The following is a 25,943-nucleotide window of genomic DNA, read 5'->3' on the forward strand; positions in this document are numbered from 1 at the left end:
GAATTACCTTCCTAAGTGTAGTGTTTGGCACTAGTCTCTCATGATGCACTCACTGCATACATCTTCCTGACAGTCATCTCAGGGTTTTATACTGGGAAGTGTTTGTCTCTTTGCTTTTAATGAGGCTCATGTTTTCCTGATTCTATTCTTGGCCCCCCTCTTCTCTCATCTAGAGTTTTTCCTAGATTAGCTCATTTATTCTTGTGTTTTCAACTATTTTCTGTCTGCTGTTGACTTCCAAGCCATTTTGCCATATACTCATATCAATAAAATTATTTGGAATATATTCTAAATACATACATTTTATCTATAAATTAGATATACCACTATATTAAAATATTACATATACCATGAAAAATAAAAATAGAAATTAAAAATCAATGAGACTAAATAAAAATATTAACACTTTACATTTAATTTTATGAAAACATTGCTTACTCCCACTAACTTATTAAATAATAAAAATATTTATAAAAATAAATGTGATGTTATATAACATATTATTTCAATCTTAGCCTTGTGATACAGCAATTCAAGCATTTGTTTGGATTTATCTCCAAACATTTCTTAATGTCTGACCCAGTTGTCAACATGCTGCATACAGATACGTCTGCCCCAAAGGGAGAAGAATGCACGTTTTGAGCAGATCCTAGAACAGGAGAGGGCTCTGTATTATGTCTAACCTGTGAGGTAAGCAGTTCCGACATTTGGGCCCAGGACTCAGCAGCCAGTGATACTAAGGATGTTTGAGGTGGGAAGAGATGTGGAGTTAATGGAGAGTTTATGGAAACTCTAATAGGAGAATAATAACGTGTATCCTTAGGTTTTTAGGGCAAGGTCTTACTCTCTGCAGCAGAGAATTGGATCTACTGAAAAAATAACTTCCTGGCATGTGATATACTCTGCCAGAAATAGAGCTCCTGACTCTGGAACACCAAGTGACTAAGTGGTCAGAATTGTCTTCCTGAGCTAAACTTTGTCAGATTAAGTATAAGACAAAGCAGGGCCAGGAGCATTTTGTTAGAAGATGAAGGTGGCACACCCAAGGACCTGGTATGAGCAGGGCCAGAGAATACAGTAAGTCACATAAGCAGATGATGCTGACCTTCATGTCTTCTACCACTCTTGTATTGACATCTTTCCCTCAGCCCACATCTGGCCTCAAAAGACCAAACTGATTCTTGGATGGTCACCTTGATGTACTGGTGCAAGCCAAAATGTATTGTTGCTGAACTGTAGTTCCACACAGAGTTACCTTGTAAGTTATTGATGAGAGGAAATCCTTCTGTAAAGCAGTGGATTAACCATCCATTTCCATTGCATGGAAAAAGAGTGATTCAACTAAAAAAATATAGATTTGTGTTGGAGGTGGATGGCTTCATATTGGTCAGTGACCTGGAGAGAGACAGATGAAAAGGTGAGGGACCAGGAAATCTGAGAAAGAGGCATATAAATGAGTCTACTAGAACAGACACAAAGTATGGAGGCCTGCATAGTACGTATCAATGTTCACCAGAGAGCATCTACCATGGAAGAAATACTAAACTACCAAATAGAAGGATTCTGCTTGCTGAGGTCATACAGCTTTGTTCACACTATTCCAAGGCTGACACATGGGCACATGAACATAATGGGTGTAGTGGCTTGGATGGAGACATGCATGTGCCTATTAGTATGGGCTTCCACTTTTCCAGGCTGATCTAGCTCCTCTTTCTAGAAGTGTACAACTAGTGGGATAAAAATGGGGGACACTGAGGAGCCCCACATATGGCAATACCTCTCAAGAAAATCAGTTAGCCACTTGGTGTCTATGACCCACCATGTGAGGTACTATAAACTCCTTCCACTCTGAAGGGGGAAGAAATTCATTCTGATGTGGAATCAACATAATCTAGGTATGTGTTATCTTTCCTATCTGAAGGCAGCAGGAAGCGCCACCATATGAGATTGATAGAGTGGTGCATAGCATTGCTTTGAACCAGGCAATCTAATTTGCAGTAGATAAGGTGTGGTCCTCAGCAGTGAGTAGTAGTATACTGGTTCTGGCCTAATGGATGATGAAATGGCTCTTCAAAGGTATAATCGAGGTCCGAAAACTGCATCTGCAATCACTACCAAAAATCAGGGACCAAGGTTGAATACTTAGGTCCAAGAGCTCTCCAAGCTCTCCACTTGGAGAATCTGTACTCTACATCCCCACATCCTTGAGCTGCATAGGTTTAGAGGTCCTGGTCCTCAGAAGTAAATGCTTTATTAGAGGACACAGGAAGAATCTCATCATATGTAAAGCTACAGATGCCACCCAGTCACTTTGGATTTTTTGTTCCAAGAGACCACTAGACTGAAAAAGAAGTCACAAGACTTAAAAGGGGTATTTGACCCTGTTAGGAGAAAGAGATAGGGCCACTGTTACCCAATGGGTGCATGAAAAAATGCTTTTGGCATTCAAGTGGCCCATAGGCATTTGTTGGTACGCCCTGACTCAAAATTGACAGTAAGCAGACAAATGCAGCAATCATGTCCAGAAAAGGGCATGGTGATGAGAGGCTCAGATTCCCCAGGGACCTAATTCTGTATTATTGCACCATGTTAGTTACTTGGACCAACAGAGGTATTAGGTGAAGGCGAAGGGAATTAAGAGGAGGGAGAAGTTGAATATATTGTGGCCGTGAGATTAGCTGCAACAGAGGGAAGTGCAGGTTGTGCCATTTAACTTCATCTTGAAAGACATTCCAGGAAAAGAAAAAGACCCAAATATAAGGGTGGGAGGGGCCCTAGAATGCTCCGGCCCGCGGAGCAATCAACTGGGGCTCGACCACCTACCTAGAACAAATGAGTTGGGGGGACAAGAGGCGCGAAGAATGGCAGCAAGACAAAAGATTCTGATCAAGCTGCAAACTTTATTTTTCCGAACTGGGTATATATATGGGGGGGAGGGAGAGGAAGGAGATTAGGTTGCTTGCTATTGGCTAGCTTGAGACAAAGAAGGGCCCGCTTATTGATTACTTGGGTGCAACTGGTACTCGTGGACACCTCATGTACCTGTAGCCGATTGGCTTGGGGAGCGCATGCACACCTCATGTACCTGTAGCCGATTGGCTTGGGGAGCGCATGCACACCTCATTTACCTGTAGCCGATTGGCTTTGTGGAGCGCACAGATTCCTGTAATCAATGCAATGTTTTTAGCTAGAAGCCAGGTGTAAGGTTCCCAACATCTGCTCCCCTTTTTATTACTTTGAGGGCGAGGAGAATGTAGGTAGGGTAGACTTTAACCGGCTGGGGAGGCAGAGGCCTGACTCCTCCTGGGCTCATTCTGAGCTTTAGGGTACCTTTTGGGAGGAGAGGAGTTGGGTACCAACCTCTTTGCAAGTCAGCTTACCTCTCAGGAGACTCGAAGTGGCCGTATGTACAGGCCTCTCCTTGCAGTGCTTTGCCTTGCACCCAGCGGTGTCTATCACAGCAACTTGGCTGTAAAGCATACCTTCGAGGGTTATGCTGCTCCCGCAGGAGGGGAACCTGGCAGGAATCGTGGGCTAGCACCCCAGCGGCTGTACGGCTCAGAGTCCGCTCCATGTTTCAGCATTTCTAATTGTTGATAGTGCACCTGAATAGGTCTTCCTAGTACACTGTTAAGTTGGTCTCTGACTAAGTTGGTTATATGTCTAAGAATCCAGGGGGCAAAGGAGAGGATGAGGGTGATAGAAACTAAAGGTCCTAAGAGGGGAAGGAGGTAGGGGAGAATTCCGTTGAGTCCACCCCAAAGGGGGTGTTCGGAAAGTTCTTTTCTTCTTTTTTCTAAGTCTTCTTGTAACTGTTTTATCTTGTCTCGGACGATGCCTGGTTTGTTGGCATAGAAGCAGCAGTGTTCCTGTAAAGCCAAACAGATACCTCCCTGTTCTGCAGTAAGTAAATCTAGACCTTGTTTGTTTTGAAGGACAACTTCTGCTAGGGAGACTACTTGGTCTTGGATGTCACTAATGGTACTGGACAGAGCCTGGACATCATCAATTAGTTGTTTAGAGAGCTTTATGTATGAATGGACTGCGACTCCCAATCCTGCAGTCCCTGAGGCAACTGCTCCAGAGACGCCTAATCCAACTAATAAGGGTATGAATGTTAATGCTCTTTTTTGTCGCCCCGCAGTATGGTCTAAGCTGGGAATGGGGACAGGCTCGTCTCCGGGGAGAACATCTATATCTGGTAGTAAGGTAGCCAAGACACATAGCCCAGTCCAGTTAGCGGGCAAGGCTGAAAAGGCCAGGTTGTTTCCACAAACGAGAATTTGTCCATGACCTGGGCAAAGGGGGTTACTATAATTCCTTATGCTTCTACAACTAGTAAATTCTATAAAGCCAACGGGAATGTCGAAGCTATTATTTTGAGCTATGCCTTGTAAGCACGGGGAGGGTGGAAATATTGTAGGTTGGACTCTAAAAGGTAAACTAGGGTTACATTGTAGCTGTGATTTATTAAGGGTGGATATATTGACAGGAATAGCTAAAGGCATGGGGGTGCCTAGGCTCATACATAACCAGCAATCCTCGGCTAGGTGAGGGTTAGATATGTTAAGAGCTTGATGTGTGGCTATTAAAATGTCAGCAGTCTGGGTATCTAGGTCTACTCCCCGCAGTTTGGGGAAAGTGAGTAATTCAGTGGGGGGTGGATACGGTCAAATCAGTGAATTCTTTAGCCACGGCCTTGATTTCTCGAATGAGAATTAAGGCTTCTTGAATGGAGGGTTTTTGGAAAAGGGGTTTTTGGTGGATTGTTGGTGGCTCGGGGTTGTTTAGAATGGGGGCCAGAATATGGGTGGTCGCAGGTGGTAGGTTTGAGGGTGCATAGGAGGGCGGCCGAAAAGCTGGGAGATCTTTAAGTAAGGGAGCAGAAGAGAGAGGAGGCCAGTCAAGGTTATTGTAAGAAGCTGCCTCTTTTTCGAGTTCGGCCTCTTCTGCTGGGTTTAATTGGTCGACGTGGTTATTTGAGGAATTACGGGAAGGGTTAGGGGTTTTTTTTAATCTCTTCCTCTATGTTAATAGAAATTGAAGGGCAAATTGAGGGGGCCCTCGAAGGGGGCCGAGATTGATTTTTTAGAACTTCTTTTCCCTCTTTACAGAGGCTCTGGACATCCAGAGAATGCCCATGAGTGACTAAGATTTCTTTAATAAGATTAAAATAACTGAAGGCGGTGATAGGGACGGTCTGGGGGCCAGAGACTCGATAATAGTCATTAAGGCAATCTCCGACCCGGTTCCAACACTGCGGGTCAATCGTCCCCTTTTAGGGGAACCAGGGGGCACATTTTGAATATAAAGTCAAAAAATAAAACTAAATCCTTTTTCTTAACTCGAGTTCCTCGCACCTTGAGAGTTTGCTTTAATCTACTTATAAAAATATCACTTTGTGAACATGCTTGTCCCATGATTGGGGGCCTTACCTGGCCGAGTTCGCCGTCGAGGGGAGGGGGTCCTGGATCTGTCTCGCGGTGAGTAGTCGCGGCGATCCAATCCGTGCGGGGAAGTCACTGGCGGGGACGGCGCTTTGTTCCGGCGGCTATCAGGCCTCCACGTTGGGCGCCACTTGCTCCGGCCCGCGGAGCAATCAACTGGGGCTCGACCACCTACCTAGAACAAATGAGTTGGGGGGACAAGAGGCGCGAAGAATGGCAGCAAGACAAAAGATTCTGATCAAGCTGCAAACTTTATTTTTCCGAACTGGGTATATATATAGGGGGGAGGGAGAGGAAGGAGATTAGGTTGCTTGCTATTGGCTAGCTTGAGACAAAGAAGGGCCCGCTTATTGATTACTTGGGTGCAACTGGTACTCGTGGACACCTCATGTACCTGTAGCCGATTGGCTTGGGGAGCGCATGCACACCTCATGTACCTGTAGCCGATTGGCTTGGGGAGCGCATGCACACCTCATTTACCTGTAGCCGATTGGCTTTGTGGAGCGCACAGATTCCTGTAATCAATGCAATGTTTTTAGCTAGAAGCCAGGTGTAAGGTTCCCAACACTAGAATTTAAAAAAACTAAAAAAAACCCACAAAAAACAGTACCTCTAGTATCTCACCTTTATTTCCCCAGTTGTAAGAAGGCTAGTAGCTCATAGCTGATTCCCTCTCTATTAATTCTCTTGAAGAGAATTTTCTTATCAAGGTCATATCCCTTCCTTGAAGGCAGCCTCCATCCAATGACAATTCCATAGAAAATATAAATTCTAGGCTTCTGCCTTAAGGCGTAAGAACTCTGAGGGAAAATTCCAAAGGTCCACTTTATAAGATTAGGTAACAAACTTTTTACATGCACATCTCCATTTCAGAGTATTTTTTAAAAGATTTTATTTATTTCTTTTTAGAGACGGTGGAAGAGGGAGAGAAACATCAATGTGTGAGAGGAACATTGACCAGTTGACTCTTGCACACCCCCACTGGGGACCTGTCCTGCAACACAGGCATGCACCCTGACTGGGATTCGAACAAGTGACCTTTTGGTTTGCGGACCAGTGCTCAATCCGCTGAGCCACACCAGCCCAGCACCAGAGTTTGTTTTTGGGGGAGACCTCAAACAAGTTGCTGCCAAAAACAAAGAAAAATAACAAGTTTAGAGGACACACCTAAACATACCCCTCAAAGATATACCACCTGTTAAATAGCAAATCACTGCACCAGTGGAGGACAGTGCTCTCACTAATAACTTAGTAAACTATAGTATCCTCTCACTCCTGCTTAAATAGAATTATCTATCATTGCTGATCCAGAAAAACACTAGGTGTTTCCTCTCAAAATTGAAACATGAAGGGCTACCTACACACAAAACCAGTAAAAGAAGAAAACTAAAAATATTAATAAAAATATTTTATTTTATTTTTTAAAAATTTTCAAGAAAAAAATAGAACAATTCTAACATAACTCCTTAACCTAAACTTATTTTCTTTAAACAATCAGTTGCAGATATAGAAAAAAACACCTTTTATCAAAAAATTCAAAAACGAAAAAACAGAGATGTACAAAAAGAAATATATAAGATGAAAATTGCCTAAAGGTAGAAAAGAATGGAAAAAAAGACAATCATTTTAGAATTTAAGATTAAGTTACAAAGTTCTCAAGAGGTATGAGGTTCCATAAAGAGAGGAAATAAGAGAATGAAAGTGGAATTAATAAAGGGCTAAAAAGAACTGGAGAGAGTATGATGGGATGGAAGATTAGCAAGGGTGGTATACTACACATTAAACTGGAATTCCTGGGAAGGAAGAGTAATAGTGGAATACAAGTAATATTTAAAATTATAGTCCAAGAAAAATTTGAGGGATAATGGAAGACTAATGTACATTTTGACACATACTTGTGCCACTTACTGCAGAAAAGGAAATCCAAGATATATCCCAGTAAAAGTATTAGACTTCAAGATAAAAAATTTATGTGCATTTCAGATAATAAGAAAGTCAGAAAAGCATCTCAACAGCAACATAGAAAGCAAGATAACTGATGATCAATAGTTTTAATAAGCTCAAGGAGAAAAAGTGAATCGAGGATTTTATATCTAGGTAAGCTTTACTTTTCCACTAAGACATATAGAATCAGGGAAATAGAAAGTAGTATCCCACAGTAATTATTATTAGAATCCCACAGTAATAATTTTTGTGGTGAGCAAAACTTTAAGAAGAAAAAGGATATTTTTATAGTTTCAAAATGTCTCCCACAAACATTTGTTAGTTACTGGGGTAGTGTTAACATATTCCCACAAATTTTTTGATACTTCTTCCAGGAGATACAGCATTATTCCCCTCCTCTTCACTGTAGTCTGAACTTGGTGACTTGTTTCTCATAAATGAACCATGAATAAGAAAAATAGTTAATGTTACAGAGGAGAAACCTACCAGACCCACAGTTCTCAGGTGATCAAGGTTGGCATTATCAGTACTGTAATAAGTCATGTTGACAACATGTACCCTCAATGCGATACAATGAGAAGGTCTCTTGACTTCACTGATATTCTTCTTCCAGCTCATAGTACATGTCTAATGTTGATCAAATATCAGACAAACCAATATTTAAAGATATTCTACAAAATATTTGATCAAAACTCTTCAGTATTGTCAAGATCATAAAAAGACAGGAAACAATGATAAGCCATCACAGACTAGAGGAAAGCAAGCAGACGTGAGAACTAAATGCCAACTAGTATCCTGGATTGGATCCTGGAACAGAAAAATGACGTTAGTGGATACACTGTACAATCTAAAATAAAGCCTGTAGTTAACATCTTAGTTTTGATAATTGTGCTGTGATTATTTAAAATGTTAATATTAGGGGAACTTGGGTGAAGTGCACATGGGAACTCTCTGAAAATCTAAAATTATTTCAAAGTCATTTTTTTTAATTTTAAAAGATAAGCAGAGGAGGAATAAATTTGTAGATTGCCACATAAATACTAGTCATAATTAATATTATTTGAAGCTGACAAACAAAATGTATCATCATGTATCATCATAAGTATAGAACAAGGGTAATTGGATGTGCAATAAATTAACATAAAGGTAACAACTAAAACAATAATTCAAGCCACCTAAAATACAAAAAATATAAAAAGGAAATAAAACAAGCTTTATAAACAGTAAAAATAACATAATATAGTTGGCCCTGGCTGGTGTGGCTCAGTGGATTTGAGCACTGGCCTGAGAACCAAAGGGTTGCCAATTTGATTCCCAGTCAAGGCACGTGCCCAGGTTGCAGGCCAGGTCAGGTCCCTAATGCGGGGGCATACGAGAGTCAACCACACATTGACATTTTTCTCCACTTCTTTCTTACTTCCTTTCCGTCTCTAAAAATAAAATTTTAAAGTCTTAAAAAATATATAATATGATTGGTAAATATCAGTTAAATAATATGAGAGTTTAAACCAAACAAATCAGTCATATAAATGAATGTAAATGGAATAATTTAAACTTTTACAATAAAAAGATTTTCAGATTTGCTCAAAAAGGAATCTGAGCTCTATACTTTGGACAGAGATATAAGTAAAACCAAGTGATTCAAAAAGGCTCCAAACAAGTGTATGGCTAGAGATGTGTCTGATAAAGTATAGAAAAACATTTAAAAACGAATCCATAAGAGGCCAGTTGAATATATACAAAATGGAGTACTTTGTGACTATAAAAAAGAGAAATATCAGTACATATGATATGAAATAATTTCCAAATCACATTGTAAAGTAAAAAAAGAATTTAAGTCACAAAGTATGTGTGTTTGTGTGCATGCTACGATTTGAGTGAGAAAAAAGAGGAAATAAGATTGTGTAGATATGGATGTATGTTTGCGTGTTTTCTTATTTTTAAAAAATAACCCAGGAAATATGGACCAGAAACTAATGAAGACTATTGCTCATAGGACCTATTCAGAAAAATATCTGATTCCCATTGTCATGCAAGAGGTACACAAGGTTAGCTTGTACCAAGGAGCCCATGGTACCTCACACAGCAGTCATATCAGAAGAGCCCAGAAACCACCTTGAAGTTTTTGAGTTAAGTTTCTACATGCCAAATTTGAGATAAGGAATAATAATTACAATGGATTTAGGCTTATAAAACAATAAAATCTGTGGGTTTATAATGATAATATTTAAGATATTTACAATGCTCATAAGATATTGGCAAAACAACTTCTATGGGAAACTGATAATTAGGTTTGTTAATTCTGCTTTTTCTATGAGAATTCTGTTTATTTTGTTCTCTTTTAGGTTTGAATCTGTACAGTGAAAGAGAGAGAAAGGGAGGGGGGAAGGTAGGAGGAAGGCAGGAGGGGGAGGTAGAGAAAGAAAAAGAGCAGAGGAAGAAGGAGTAGACAGAAGGAAAAGAAGAGATGGAAAAAGGGAAGAGAATAAACTGAGAAGGGGAGCGATGGAAAAGGAAAGGAGATAAAAAGAAAAATAGAAGACAGAGCCAAGAAAACAAAAATAAAATAAAGATTCTACCACTATTTTTAAAATTGAATGGAAAAAATGCCAAAGATAATTATTTTGAGGTTTTATAAAGCCACATATAATTTCTAAAAGTTTCCAGAGAGACAACAGAAGAATGGGAATCAGAATGGCATGCAATTTCTCTAAAGTAGCACCAGTTGCTAGAATACAGGGGAAGAATGCCTTTGATGTCAGAAGGAAAGTGATTCCACATCTAGAATTCTGTAGAAACCAAATTATCGACCATGCGTGAAGAAAGAACAAAGATCATAGACAACATGTCAAGACCAAATGTTAACTCGCAAGACACAACTAAGTTTTCTTAGCCAAATGAAGGAATGAACCTTGAAGAGGAAGACAGAGAGCTTGCAACCTCTGCAAAGGGAAGTCTCCGCAGGACCAGCTGCTACATGGAATCCAGGGAGAACAATCTCTCTAGTCCCCGAACAAGAGAACAGAGGCCACCAGGAAAAGTACCTCAGATAAAAAAGAACAAAAGATTATTCTATACAGTTGAGTTTTTAAGGAAGGTATTTGATAGACCCACAATGGACTTAATTAAACGGGAAGATAAAGTTTTATTAACTTAAAAAAAAGCACAAAAATCACACAGAATACAAAATATAAGTAATGGTACACTAGTTGTTTCAGTGGCAAAAAGGGTTTGCGTGTCCCTAATAAAAACTGCTTATCAAAAATGATGGAAAATTGTGTTATGCCATCAAAGATGAGAGAGTGGGGAGGGATAAATAAATATTCATTTACCACAATAGAAAGTTGATTAATATGTCTACAATTGATATTAAGAAATATAAAGTTAAATTTTTAGAGAAATAGCTAAAACAGTACAAAGTGGCTATAGCTAAAATGCACAAGTCTTAGTGAGCATAAACCTAGCCATTTTAGAATGCACATTTTAGTACTATTTTTCACATTGACTTCTGAATAAAAATTAAAAAGTAAAAACAAAATAAAAGGAACAACAGAGAGGGAGAGTAGACGGAGTCATTTGGTAACGTGCAGGTGAGAGATGGTGGCAGTGTGGGACTGTGTAAAGGCAGTCAGTGTACATGGGGAGGTTCAGGCACAGTTCAGGTATGTCTTAGACACAGCTGACAGATCTTGTGACAGTTTGGGTATGACAGCAGAGAGGGATGGAGATTTGCTCCTGATTTCTTCTTTGCCCAACTAATTAGAGGCTGCTAACATCAAGACAGAGAAGATCAGGAAAAACCATGTTTTGGAGAAAATTCTAAGGTGCTTTTTGACCATGTTAAATTTAATATGTGTTTGAGACATTCAAACAATTATATCCTGCTTGGCAATTGGATGCATGAGTCTGGAGATCTCAAAAATGTGTCAGAACCAGAGATACACAACTGAGTCATCTTTATATTGATGATATTAAAAGCTATAAAAAGTATAAGTATGTCACATAAAAAGAAAGAATGGAAAGTATAGAATAAAGAACCTTTTATCTGAAACTTACAGAATTCTAACATTCTGACTATGGTTAGAGGCAGAAGAATCTTTTCCAATCATAAAGGTCATTACTGCATAGTTTAGTTACTTTTTAAAATGTCCCTCTTTCCTACTAGAAAATAAGTGTAGATATTGGAACTGTCTGTGTTTGTGTTGAGCAGACAAGAGCGATGAGATATAATAGACCTCTCTGAATATGCACGTGCCTGTGAGTGTATGACTGAATGAACAAAAGGAGTCATAAGAAATTAGTAAGGGAAGAGTGAGTACATGCTGTTGAAATACCAGTTAGCCATAAAAAATCAGACTTTAATTCTCACTCTACAGCATTCTAAAATGAATCCCAGTTCAATAAGAGTGCTCTTTATAAAAATTTAGGCTATGGTAAATGAAAGATAAAAACTATGTTTATAAAATATCTCTGAATGAGGGAGAACATAAATTTTAATATAAATAGAAGAAATAAACTGCTAACCAGTTTATCTAGGACCATTCACTTATTAATCCTTTCTTTTCTTATTAACTTGTGAAGCTCTTCTTATTTTATATGGGAGTAATAAAATGTAGATAATCTGATTTTTCAAATTGACTGATGTACTGATTCATGATTTAAAATCAAATTATTTTAATTGTTGGAATGTCATGATATACTTTAATCTGTAAACATCAAGTCTATTTGTTTTATTGATTACTATTTTTCTAGAAAAATTTAGAATTATTTTGCCAGGTTCTGGCAAAGAAGTCCTTCTTGGATGTTTATTTGTGTTAAATTAATCTGTGAGTGATTTTTGGAGAAACAAGCCAAATAATGTTACATCTTCAACTCATGCCATGTACTAATAAATTCTGGGCAGAATCAGGAGTAAAGTACAAAAATTTAAACTGTCAAAAAAAGAAAAAATAATAAAGAAGGAGAAAAATGAGGAGGAGGAGGAGATAAAAGAAAAAGAGAAAAAGAAATATTGATAGTAATAGTGAAAAAATATTAGTAGCATATCTCAGATTAAGAAATTCTTTTCAAAAAGCATAAAAGATTATACAATACAAAAATCAACATATATGAACAAATCAAATTTTAATTTTTATCAATTTATAAATAAATATTAAAATACTATTAACATACAGAAAACATTTGCCACAAATAATTTCAATACTTCAATATCTTTTCTCTTTAAACAGTATTACAAATAAAATTAGGAAATAATAGGAAGACTTAAAAAAATTAACAGATAATTCATAGAAGAAAAAATGGCCAATAAACAATATTAATTCATTTCACTATTACTTTAAATATATAAGATAATAAGGTGACTTCATTAATGTTTTAAATGCTTATTGAGTGTTTACCGTGGAAGTTGCTCTTCTACATTCCATAGGACCTAACATGATGATGCTTTTAAAAAGGTGAAAGACTTAATCATACTTCAGGTTAAATAGATTTGAATCTGCTATAGCCAGCTTGTTATAATCCCTTATTAATTATTCTACAAAGTGTATATTTGACTCTGTGTGTGTGTATTTCCTCTCACTCCATTTTCCTCCCTATTCATGAATCTTATCTAGATTAAACTTCATTACTTTAAAAATGGGTTATTGCAATTAGCTTGCTTCTAGTCTCTCTCCCGACAAACCAATCTATCTATGTCTTCCAGATCGATTTGCTGAATGAAAATGAACAGACTTCTACCAAGAAATTGTAAATATTTCAAATACTCTACATAAGATTATATATGTCTTCCATTAACTAGATAAGGTTAATCAGGGCAGACTCTTATGCACATTTAAACATTTAATTTTGATGCTGTGTTGATTTATTGAGGTTTGTAACAATAGTCTGACGCAATTCCATGAGAATAATGAGAGTTGGTAAGGAAAATTACCATTGAGTTTTCTCCTGCTTTACTTGGTAATGGTGGAGTTGGGATTAAGATTTGCCAGACAATTTTGAAATTCCATTCATATATCTTCCTTAAAACACAGGCTAATCACTTAGAGATTATTATTTTACATGAAAACATTTTTTGTGTTTCTATGTCCCTTATCTATGACACCATTTAAAAAAATTAAAATGTTTCCATTGAAGATAAAGTTCATTTAAGAATATGATTCCGTATAATTTTTTTAGAACATTTATCACCTCCTTATTTCTCAGGCTATAAATAAAAGGGTTTAGTAAAGGAATTACTATTGTATAAAAAATAGCCACTGGTATATCTTTATTCCCTTCTCCAAGTGGTCGAATATACATGAATAGACAAATGTAGAATATTGAGACAGACAGAAAGTGGGATGAACAGGTAGAAAATGTTTTGACTCTTCCTTCTTTGGATTTCATTTTGAAAACAGCGAAAAGGATGCAAATATAAGAAATCAAGACAATGGCAATGGTGAGGATTAGAATTGGCATTGAAAAAATATATATCATTAGTTCATTGATGTAAGGGTCAGTACAAGAGAGTCTGTAGAGTGGAAGGATATCACAAAAAATATGGTCAATTTTATTAGATCTGCAGAAAGTTAACCTTAACAGAAGCCCCACATGGATCATGGAGTGCAGGTTGCTAGCTATGAAGGTCCCTATGGTCATTTGGATGCAGAGCTCCTTTGACATCATGGTGTGGTACTGCAGTGGACTACATATGGCCATGTAGCGATCATAAGCCATTGCTGCCAGGAGAAAGCAGTCTGCAGTTTCAGCAAGGCAGAGAAAATAAAATTGTACTATGCATTCATTGAGGGAAATCACTCTGTCTTCAGAAAAGAAGTTTCCTAACATCTTGGGAGTAATGGCACAAGAACAACAGGAATCCATCAGAGCCAGGTTGCCCAGAAAGATGTACATTGGTGTCTGAAGTTGACGCTCCATAAATATCAATGCCACCAGGCCAAGATTACCCACCATGGTGATCAGATAGATGGCAAAGAACAGCAGAAACAGAAGGATCTTCAGCTGTGGATAATCTGTAAATCCTATGAGGATAAACTCAGTTGTGAAGGATTGATTTTCCTTAGCCATCCCTGGTTTCTTGGTTGAGATAGAAATCATGGAGAAATGAAATTCTAAGGTAGAACGGTGTAGCTCTGCCCCCCTAATATTTCCATATACCAGATGAAAAAACTCTCTTTAATCATCCTATGCTGCCTCCTGAAAACTAGCACATGCACAGCAGGTCAAGTCTGTAAGAAGAAAAGTATCACAGACGGTGTACACAGGATTGTCTAGAAATGCTTGTGTGAATCCCCAACAAAGAACAGCTTCTTTTTTCTGCATGAATTAACCAGTGCCGATGTGAAAAATGCTAGTCAGTGTACATAATTCAGCATCTTAAAAATTAAAAAACATTTTATTATGGTGTTTTTTTTCCAGAAAAAAATAAACAAGTTTAAAATACTTTCTTATGGAACTGATGTGGTATTTGAAAATCAATTGCTCTTTAGACATTTTAAGTGTCTAATATTAAGAACTCCACAGAATCACAGTGGATTTTTAAAATGGTTCCTCTGGCTTAGTATCCCTTCACAGCTAAGTTATCATTGGATACTTCAGAGAAAGACCTATTAACCTTTAAGACAGTGTGAGAATATAAGTTAATTTTGATAGTTTTATATTTATTGCAACACATTCTGAATCTTACTCCTATGTTAATAGAACACATCCCCCAAGAAATTATTATTCTTAATGATCTGTTTATCTTAATATTTCCTAACTCTAGTTTTAAGTGTCCAACTTAAAACTCTTAAAATATTAAGTGTTTAATATTATGAGATTTGGTGACTAAGTCTCCATTCACAGTGTTCATATTCCTCGTGATAAATACCTATCTTGTACTCTCTGAAACTTCTAATATAGAAATTAATGTCTTCATTTTTGGTTATCCCATGGAGGTTCTGCATTAATTATATGATTATTTACATATACGAACACATTTACTTCTAATTCCCTATATATTTATTGGAATTCAATGATCACCCAAGTTTATTATGTATTTATTATAGTTTAGCAACCAAATATTACAAGAAACATAGGTTTTTAAGAATGTCAAAATCATTTTTCTTTTCTTCTAGAAATTGCTAAAATATTTGGCCTCAGCATTTTTCAGATAGACACTTTTGAAGAAGAACCTATAATGGTTAATCAACATACATTGTTTTTAAAACATATTTTGGGTCCTGGCTGATGTAGCTCAGTGGATTGAGCACGAGCCTGTGAACCAGAGGATTGCAGTTCAATTCCCAGTCAGGGCACATGCCTGGGTTGCAGGCCAGTTCCCAGCAGGACACGCACAAGAGGCAACCATACATTGATATTTCTCTCCCTCTCTTCTTCCCTTCCCCTCTGAAGATAAATAAATAAAATTTTTTTTAAAAAAGAGCTCTTTAAAAACATTTTGGTGAGTATTTTTTTCTGTTTCTTATCATTGTCTACCCTGAATTTAATAAACTATTTTTCACATAGTATGGTAAGATTTTCTGGAGTCTTATCACTAGAAGGTTGTGATAAAATGAATAAGGTATGTTTGCCCTTTATAGTTTAGATTCATAATACTTCAAAAATACCTTTTAGAATTATTGTATTTTGGAAAAACATAGTGAAAGTATGCAAAGACAGCTTTTTATTATTATTTTAGCAAAATATAGTGGTAAATTAATTGAAAATACTTATCATATGAACTCTGGTTTACTTCTCAATAATCACTGTTTTATGTAAAAAATAATGTATCAGAATAATAAATGAAAACTTATTGCTCCTTCCCCAATGTGAAATACAAATTATTCAACTACTTAGAAACCAATATTACTTTATATCCTACAATTATTTTAGAGAATCATTTGCAGCCTTACCTGTATGTTTATGGAGAAGACAATGGTATTTTTGAACTCAGAACAAGGCAGAATGATCCACTGTATTGTGTTTCTTTATGGCTATGTAGGTGTCTTCAATTTGGAGACAGACCAAGAAAATACTTAAAAGTGCTGAAGTATTTTAGGGAAGTGTGTATTTTTGCATTTTAATGCTTTCATGTGAATATATTAGAAATCAGTTCTCAAATAAAATGACAAACATTTTATAGTAGCTGATTGGCCACCTGATATTTATTTTTAGATAAATTAAGAAAATCTGTGTCTTTAAAACATTTGGGAATAAATTATGTAACTCTAGGATATTCTCATACCAGTAGGTCAGTGACAATAATTACGTTAGCCTCAGGTAAAGTTGAAGTTTTCCGTTGATTCTAGAGGGAATACCTTGGCACCGGCATCATAGCATTTCAGCAGAAATGCCTAACCTGAGAGACATTGTTTCTAAAACACGAGTAAATCAAAGAGCATCAGTGAAAGAGAAATATCCTTTGAGATTTGGGGATTAAATTAAACGACCATCACTAAAATCAGCTAAGGATCATGTTGATTTTTCTCACTGTTGTACAATTACAGTTGTCCCCACTTTCCCCCATTACTCTCCCCCAGCCTACCCACCCCCACCTTCACCGTTTTCTTTGTGCATGGCTCCTATATACATGTTTCTTGATGACCCTTCCCCTTTCTTCCCCCCATCCCTCTGGTTACTGTCAGTTTGTTCTTAATTTCAGTGTCTATGGTTCTATTTTGCTCACTTGTTTGTTCTGTTGATTAGGTTCCACTTATAGGTGAGATCATATGATATTTGTCTTTTACCAGCTGGCTTATTTCACTTAGCATAATGCTCTCCAGTTCCATCTATGCTGTCAAGAAGGGTAAGAGTTCCTTTTTTTTTTTTTGCTGCATAGTATTCAATTATGTAAATGTAGCACAGTTTTTAGATCCATTCATTTACTGATGGGCACTTAGGCTGTTTCCAGCACTTGGCTATTGTAAATAATGCTGCTACGAACATTGGGGTGCATAGGTTCCTTTGAATTGGTGTTTCAGGATTCTTAGGGTATAATCCCAGCAATGGAATTTCCAGGTCAAAAGGCAGATCCATTTTTAGTTTTCTGAGGAAATTCCATACTGTTTTCCACAGCGGCTGCACTAGTCTGCATTCCCACCAACAGCGTGGGTTTCCTTTTCTCCACAACCTCACAAGCACTTGTTGGTTGATTTATTAGTGATGGCCACTCTGACCAGTGTGGAGTGGTATCTCATTGTGGTTTTAATTTGTATCTCTCTGATGGCTCATGATACTGAGCATCCTTTCACATGTCTCTGGGCCCTCTGTAAACAATCCAATTAAAAAATGGTCAAAAGACCTGAACAGACACTTCTCCAAGAAGGATTATATTGATTTTTTACACAGTTGAGATATCTCTCTCTCCCTCTCTCTCCTTCTACTGCTCTTCTTCTCCCTCCCCGATTTCTGTTCTTTGTTTCCTCTCTCTCTCTCTTTCTCACACCCTGTTTACTTGAAAACTATAGTGGAGAGAAGAAAATCATGTTGAACACTTAATGGATAAAGTTGAAGTTAAGCCGCAATGTGAAGAGAGATTTGGATTCGTGGAAAAAAGACAAAAATGTGGTTGCATTCTTATTTTATTCCTTTTGGTGAATCTGACCATGCTATAGATATTGGTTGACTAGTGACTTCTGATCAGAGAATGGATCATTGAATTTAAAATAACTACCTTTTATTAGAAGAAATGTATATATATAACTCATTCTTAATTCAGCAACTCTTTTAAATATTGACATATTCTCAGTGAACCTTTGCACCATACATGGCCTCTCCTTCTCTCAATTTAAGATGTCATAAAGATTATGGTATTTTAAGGATCATTTTAATTAAAAGATAACCATATTAATGACATCTTGTTTCTTTACATGCACTCCTGGCTTCAGCCTTTGTCACACTAGCTTGCCTATGAATGACAAAAATAATTATTTCCTTTTTTTAAAAGATTTTATTTATTTATTTTTAGAGAGAGGGAAGGGGAGAAAGGGAGAGAGAGAAACATCAGTGTGTGGTTGCCCTTCACACACCCCTACTGGGGACCTGGCCCACAACCCAGGCATGAGCCCTGACTGGGAATTGAACCACCAAGCTTTTGCTTCATGGTCCAGTGCTCAGTCTACTGAGCCACCCCAGCCAGGGCCAAAAACAATTATTTAAAATGAAGTGGTATTTCTACTTGTTCTAGTCATTGATTTATTGTGCAGCAATTGTTAATGACAAAGGAAAACATTTTACTTTGTTGCTATATTGTTTTTCTGCATTATTTCTGCCAATTTTTAAATGAGTACAGGCATTTTTACTCAGGAAAAACAAGCATTTCTGCACTTGTATATGGCTTTTTATCTCTATTTTTAAATTACATAACCTCAATAGGAGCTCCTTAACTTTCATTATTTAGTTAAATTTGTACAGTAGTGGAATCAGTTGGGAGTTAGTGAGCAGCTGCTTTGCTCTAGGTACTCTTCTCATTTTAATATACTAACTCATTTAAACTGCATAGCAGTCCTGTAAGGTAGGTTATTCTGTAATTCCAATTCTATAGATGAGGAAATTAAGACACATAGAGGTTAAATAACCACTGCCAGGTACCAAAACTTATAGTACCCAGTGACTTTACCCAGTGACTTTGTCCCAGTGACCACACTCTGTGCTTTTAGTCACCATAATATATTGCTTTATGTTAAATGACATTAAACATAGATTTTTTAATTAAAAAATTTTAATTGTTGTTCAAGTACAGTTCTCTTTTACTCCCATCCCAGCCCATCCATCCATCCCTCCCCACCTCCCTCCCATATCCACCTCTGCTAGTTTTTGTCCATGTGTCTTTTATATTTGTTCCTATGAATCCTTCCCCTTTTCCCCTGAAATTCCCTCCCCTCTGGTCACTGTCAGCCTGTTCTCTATTTCAGTGTCTTTGATTATATTTTGATTGTTTTATTTGTTTTGTTGTTTAGGTTCCTGTTAAAGGTGAGATCATATGGTATTTGTCTTTTACCATCTGGCTTATTTCACTTAACATAATGCTTTCTATTTCCATCCATGCTGTTGCAAAGGGTGGAAGCTCCTTCTTTCTTTCTACCGCATAGAATTCCATTGTGTATATGTACCATAGTTTTGTTTTTTTTTTGATCCATTCATCTGCTGATGGGCACCTACGTTGCTTCCAGCACTTGACTATTGTAAATTGTGCTGCTATGAACATTGGGGTGCATAGGTTCTTTTGGATTGGTGTTTCAGGGGTCTTAGGATATAATCCTAGCAGTGGAATTGCGAGGTCAAGAAGCAGATCCATTTTTAGTTTTTTTAGAAAATTTCAAACTGTTTTCCATAGTGGTTGCACCAGTCTGCAATCCCACCAAAAGTGCACTAGGGTTCCCTTTTCTCCACATCCCCTCCAACACTTGTTGTTTGTTGCTTTGTTTATGATGACCATTCTGACCTGTGTGAAGTGATATCTCATTGTGGTTCTAATTTGCATCTCTCTGATAGCTATACTGAGCATCTTTTCATGTGTCTCTGGATCCTCTGTATGTCCTCCTTGGAGAAGTGTCTGTTCAAGTCCTTTTCCCATTTTTTAATTGGGTTGGTTGTCTTCTTAGAGTGGAGTGGTGTAAGTTCTTTATATATTTTGGAGATTAAACCCTTGTCTGAGGTATCATTGGCAAATACATTTTCCCATACGGTTGGTTCTCTTTTATTTTAATACTATTTTCTTTAGCCACGCAGAAGCTTTTTATTTTGATGAGATCCCATTTGTTTATTCTTTCCTTTATGTCCCTTGCTCTAAGGGACATATCAGGAAAAATGTTGCTGCATGAAATATCTGAGATTTTCCTGCCTATGTTCTCTTCAAGGACTTTAATGGTGTCGAGATTTATGTTTAAATCTCTCATCCACCTTGAATTTATTTTGGCGTATGGTGTAAGTTGGTGCTAGAGTTTCATTTTTTTGCACGTAGCTGTCCAGTTCTCCCAACACCATTTGTTGAAGAGGCTATTTTTACTCCATTTTATGTTGTTGCCCCCTTTTTTAACATAGATTTTTTAAAGAATTCAAAAGTCCTTCATACCCTGGGTGCAATGTTTAGGCAGTCATAGTAAAGTAGCAGGTTTGTTTTCAATAGCTAGTGTCACAAAACACATTTCAGGATGAGTTTCACTATTATTGACAGTAGATAAAAACTCAAATTTTTCATACAGTTTTTGATACTTTTGATATATTCTTTTGCCTGTTTTGGATATTATTAGAGTCATCCATTTTATTTCTAAAACTGATTAAGTGGTTATAATAAGTGTAAGAGAAATGTCAGTTTGGGCATTTTCTTCTTCCTCCTTCTCCTCCCCTTCTTATTATTTATTCTTGAATAACAGTATTAATTTCAAACATTAATTTTCAGAAACATATTTTGGTCACATAAATTTTCACATAGAAAAAGGAGAAAATTAGAAAATATTTGTAAAGTCATTTAACTGACCACAGGTAAATGGCAATGTATTGTACCATGATAGACTGAAAACAAATTAATGGAAATCATTACCAACACTTCCAAGTACAACAGTCCTTATTGCTTTTCAACATATGTCACATAGCATACTGACAGATGACCATTTGACCCAATGCCCTTTCAAAGAATAGCAACTGAAATTAATTCATATAAGGGAAGTCAATTATTTATGAATTGTCACTGATCAAAGGGAAGGTGAAATTTACAAAAGAAAAAGGGTTTGTAAACAGTGAGACTGATTTTTTTCCTTTCAGCATGCTGATTGTCTAGACACTATCTGGAAGTGCAGTGTGTCCTAGAATGGACTAATACAACTAGTTCCTGAGAAATCTCGTGGTTTTAGTAAGAAGCACATGGGGCATGAACATCTATGGGTAACAACTCCTAATGTCTTTGTGTTGCCTTCTTCCCACTTAGATAAGTGAAGACTATCATTTGCTTCATTATAATTCCCTCCTTTCGGCCACTCTGAGCTACCAGAGCAATAAAGTCAACCAGAAGAGCTTCAGTCTCACCTTGAAGCAGTATCATGTAAATGGCTGTGAAATTATGTTTTAAGCACATGGACATTAGTCAGTACTGAAAGGAAGTATGAAGACTCAGAAACTGAATATACAAAAGACAATGGCCAGACCACATTTAGAAATAAAATTCTGTCTCACAACTTGCAGCAACCAGCCTAAAAAATCCATCTTTTTTATACAGTTTAAGAAGCCAGCCAGCTATATATGTCAGAACTGCAGGAAGTGAGACTACTGTTGTTAGTAACATTTCAGAGAGTTAAATAATACCTTATGTAACAGTCAGCCCCAAGTAACTAGGACTTGACTGGTAACTGACAGCTTCCAAATTTTTGTCTCTGTCTCCAACTCTGGACCAAATAGAGAATACCAAATATGCATCCATAACCAATCACACAGGAAGTCCCAGTTCTCATTAGCCTGCCCAGAGCTTCCTTATGCCAATGACCTCCAATGACCTCCAATGAAGGCAGACCTTAGCCTTCATTTTTTTCTACTCATTTTCTCACCCCTTTCCTGTCTTGGAGTCTATGCCAAAACACAAGTGATGGTGGCTGACTCTCTTACTATATTAAACACTGAATAAATAGCCTTTCTCATTGGTTGTTCTTTGTCTATTTCCACAGATTAATCACTAATATTATGAGATATTTTGACTCTACTTGGTATCTAGCCTAGGCCTAACCTAGAAAATTAGTGCTATTGATGAGTATGGTAAAGTGGAATTAATTTGCCCTTTATCTTAATTGAGTAATTGACAGTTATGCTTTTCCTAAAGTGTGCACCTGAGTATTAGTTATTGTATTAATTTTGTCAGGTTTTATACATAATTGAGATCTTTCTGCTATCTAAAGCTATTACAGTTAATAAAGCTATGCTTGTTTGTAGTTATCTTAGGTATGTTTTGGTAAATGACCACATTGGGTCCTCATTAAAAGACGAGTAATCAGGAGATTTCCTTTTCATACATAGAAAGGTCAAATAGTAACATTAGAATACATACTTCTCGGTGGAAAGCATTGGTGGACCATCTGGTTATTGAAGGATACTCCCAGTACTGTATTCTCAGATAAAAAAAGTAACCTTTTGGTACTATGATATCCGAATTTAATCTGTGTTTTATTTCTAAATGTCTATGAGTTATCATATATGGCCTTATTATGTTGATGTACACTCGACTTGTTGAAAGTTTTTACTATGAAAGGATGCTGAATTTCGTTAAATGCTTTTCTGCATCTATTGAATGATCATATGATCTTTATCTTTCATTCTATTAATGTGTTGTATCACATTTATTGATTTGCAAATATTAAACCATCCTCATGTCCTAGGATAAATCCCACTTGATTATGGTGTACTGGCCTTTTAATGTGCTGCTGGATTCAGTTTGCTAGAATTTTCTGAGAATTTTTACACATACATTCATCGCAAATATTGACCTGTAGTTTTGTTTACTGGTAGTCTACTTACCTGTTTTAGTGTCAGGATAATACTGATCTCATAAATGAGTTTGAAAGTGTTCCCTGCTCTTCAATGTTTTGAAGGAGTTAAAAAATTTGCATTAATTCTTCTTTAAATGTTTGGTAGAATTTACCTGAAACCATTGGGTCCTAAGCTCTTATTTGTTGGTAGGGTTTCAACTACTGATTTCTTCTTCTTACTTGTTATTGGTCTGTTCAGATTTTCTGTCTTTATGATTCAGTCTTGGTAGGTTGTATGTTTCCAGGATTTTATCCACTGGGGTCTAGGTTATCTAATTTGTTGATTTATAGTTGTTTATAGTTGCCTCTTATAATGCATTTCTATGGTGACAGCTATATCTTCTCTTTTATTTATAATTTTGTTTATTTGAGTCTTTTGTCCCTTTTTGTTAGTTTAGCTAACAATTTTTAAATTGTATTTATCTTTCCAAATAATCATCTCTTAGTTTTTTATCTTTTCCTTTGTCTTTCTAGTCTCTATTTTATTTCTTTTTGTTCTAATTTTTATTATTTTTTCTTTTTGCTAACTTTAGGCTCAGATTTCTCTAATTATTTTAGATTTAAAGTTAAATTGTTTGTTTGAGATATATTTTTTCAATATATATATTTACTAATATAAACTTACCCCTTAGAATTGCTTTTCTGCTTTTCATTAGTTTTGGTAAATTGTGTTTTTATTTTTTTAAAAATATCCTGTGACTTCTCTTATGATTATTCTTTGACCCATTTGTTGTTCAGTAGTGTTTAATTTCCATGTATTTGAATTCTTCCATTTTATTCATGTTATTGATTTCTAGTTTCATACCATTGTAGTTGGAAAATATTACTAGATATGATTTCAATCTTTTTAAATTTGGTAAGGCTTGTTTTGTGGCTGGATATATGATCTACCCTAGAGAATGTTTTGTGTGCACTTGAGAAGTAAATGTATTTGGTGCTTTTGGAAGGAACGTGCTATATATACAGGGTCCAGCAGAAGTAACACCACTGAGTGTGGTTGGTGGGGTACGTGAATGTCTCACACGCAATGGACAGCAATTTGAACATTTCACCTAAAATATCATATGGTGTGTTTGCGTGTGATATTGTTATGTTACAGAATTACATGCTTATGATTTTATAATAAAAGATTTTTCTGCAATATAAAGGGGTGTGTTTTTTGCTGGACCCTGTATATATATATTAAGTTAATGTGGTCTACAGCCTTATTTAGGTCTTATTTTATTATTAATTATCTGTCTGGATAATCTATCCAGTGTTGAAAGTGTAGTATTGAAGTCCCCAGCTATTGAAGTATTGCTGCCTATTTCTCTCTTTAGTTCTATTAATATTTGTTTTAAATATAGTGCTTTAATGTTTGGTGCATATGTATTTGTAATTGTTATATCCTCCTTTACCACTATATAGTGAGTTTCTTTGTCTCATGTGAATGATTTGATTGTAAATCTATTTTTCTGATTCTTATAGCCAGTCTACTCTCTTTTGTTTACCATTTGCATGTTACTATGTATGTTTTGAAAACTAAAGGAAGTCTCATGTAGGCGGCATTTCATTGAATCTAAGTTTTTTTTTTATCAGTTCAACCACTATGAGTCTTCTAATCGGAGAATTTAGTCATTTATATTTAAAGTAATTATTGATAAGTAAGGACTTACTATAGGGAACTGATCTGCATGGCAGTGGAGAATGTAGCCTACTATTGATCTGGAAAACCAATAGGGTGTGAGGTAGCACACAGGACCCAGGTGTGCAGATCGGCTTTCCAATGGGGAACCAGGCTGGCATTGCACCCAGGCTGCTTTAAGGCTTGCTTTTGCTAAAAACCCCTCAACCTGAGTTGAAACTACAGATGTTTAATGTATATCTCTGAAGCAACTCCCTAAAGTCTGTGCCAAGCTGTTCCAAGGATGAAGTGTAACCAAATCAATCATTTTTATCACTCCCCTGCATTTGCAACATTTTTTTCTTTTTTTGTTATCTGTAAGAAGTAATCACTTAAAGTAAACCTAAGGATAATGAATCAGAACCTTCTTTGATGTGATGTGACTAGAAAGCAATAAAATCCCATCCAGGCAAGGGTCAAGGAGCTCTACTTTTGAGAGAGTGGTCAAGGCGCTCTCTCTCTCCGAGAGTGGCTGTGCCATCCCTTTCTCTCCATAGGATTTCTGCAGTCTGTGTGAATTTGTTCACCACATCTACAACACACTGACTCCGTGGGCCAGAGTCTGCGTCAACTTACCACTACCATATTTTAATTACTTCCTGGCCTTTTTAAAAGTTTTTTCCCCTAACTACTTCTCTTACTGTTGTCCTTTGTGATTTTTCTTTGTACTAGCATGCTTTAATTTCTTTTTCTTTATCTTTTGTGTATCTACTATAGATTATTTGTTGTTACAGACACATAAAATATTTTATAGATCTAACAGCCTATTTTAAGCTGATAACAATTTATTTTAATGTGACTAGAAAGATGCTGTACTTTTACTTCCCTTGCTGCCACATTTTATGTTATTGTTGATATACTACATCTTTTTATGTAGTGCATAATAACATTATTATAGGTATAGTTATTTTAATGCTATTTTTTAAACCTTTATACAAGAAATTAAAGTGATTTACCCATCACTATTATGACATTAGAATATTCTAAAGTTGACTATATATTTATTTTTAGTAGTGAGTTTTATACTACTGTATGTTTTCACGTGGTTACCTTCTTTCATTTCCTTTTGAACAACTTTCTTTAACATTTCTTATAGGATAGATCTAGTGGGGATGAATTCACTTAGCTCTTGTTTGTCTGGGAATGCCTTTATTTCTTCTACAATTCTGTTTTTTTTTTCAGTTTTTATTTTTTTTATTTTTTTTATTTTTTATTTTTTTTTATTGATTATGCCATTACATTTGCTCTATTCCCCCCTCCCTTCCCCTCCACCCTGCATACCCCTCCCCCACCATTTCCCCCTTTAGTTCATGAACATGTGTCTCAAATTCTTTAGATTCTGTATTTCCCCCTACTATTCTTACCCTCCCCCCTATCTATTTTCTATCTACTGTCTATACT

The 25,943-nt window shown here is 36.4% G+C and overlaps 1 protein-coding gene across 1 annotated transcript; it reads right to left on the minus strand.

The window, feature by feature from the left end:
* Window positions 1-13,530: 13,530 nt before the first annotated feature.
* LOC119047318 (olfactory receptor 5K4) lies at window positions 13,531-14,456 on the minus strand. Its single transcript, XM_037142730.2, is given in 2 exon segments — window positions 13,531-13,565; window positions 13,568-14,456. Coding segments are annotated over 2 exon segments (924 nt in total).
* Window positions 14,457-25,943: the final 11,487 nt, after the last annotated feature.

Source organism: Artibeus jamaicensis, unplaced genomic scaffold (genome assembly GCF_021234435.1).
Source record: "Artibeus jamaicensis isolate MK-2021 breed Jamaican fruit bat unplaced genomic scaffold, CSHL_Jam_final contig_3126, whole genome shotgun sequence".
Taxonomy (NCBI): Eukaryota; Metazoa; Chordata; class Mammalia; order Chiroptera; family Phyllostomidae; genus Artibeus; species Artibeus jamaicensis.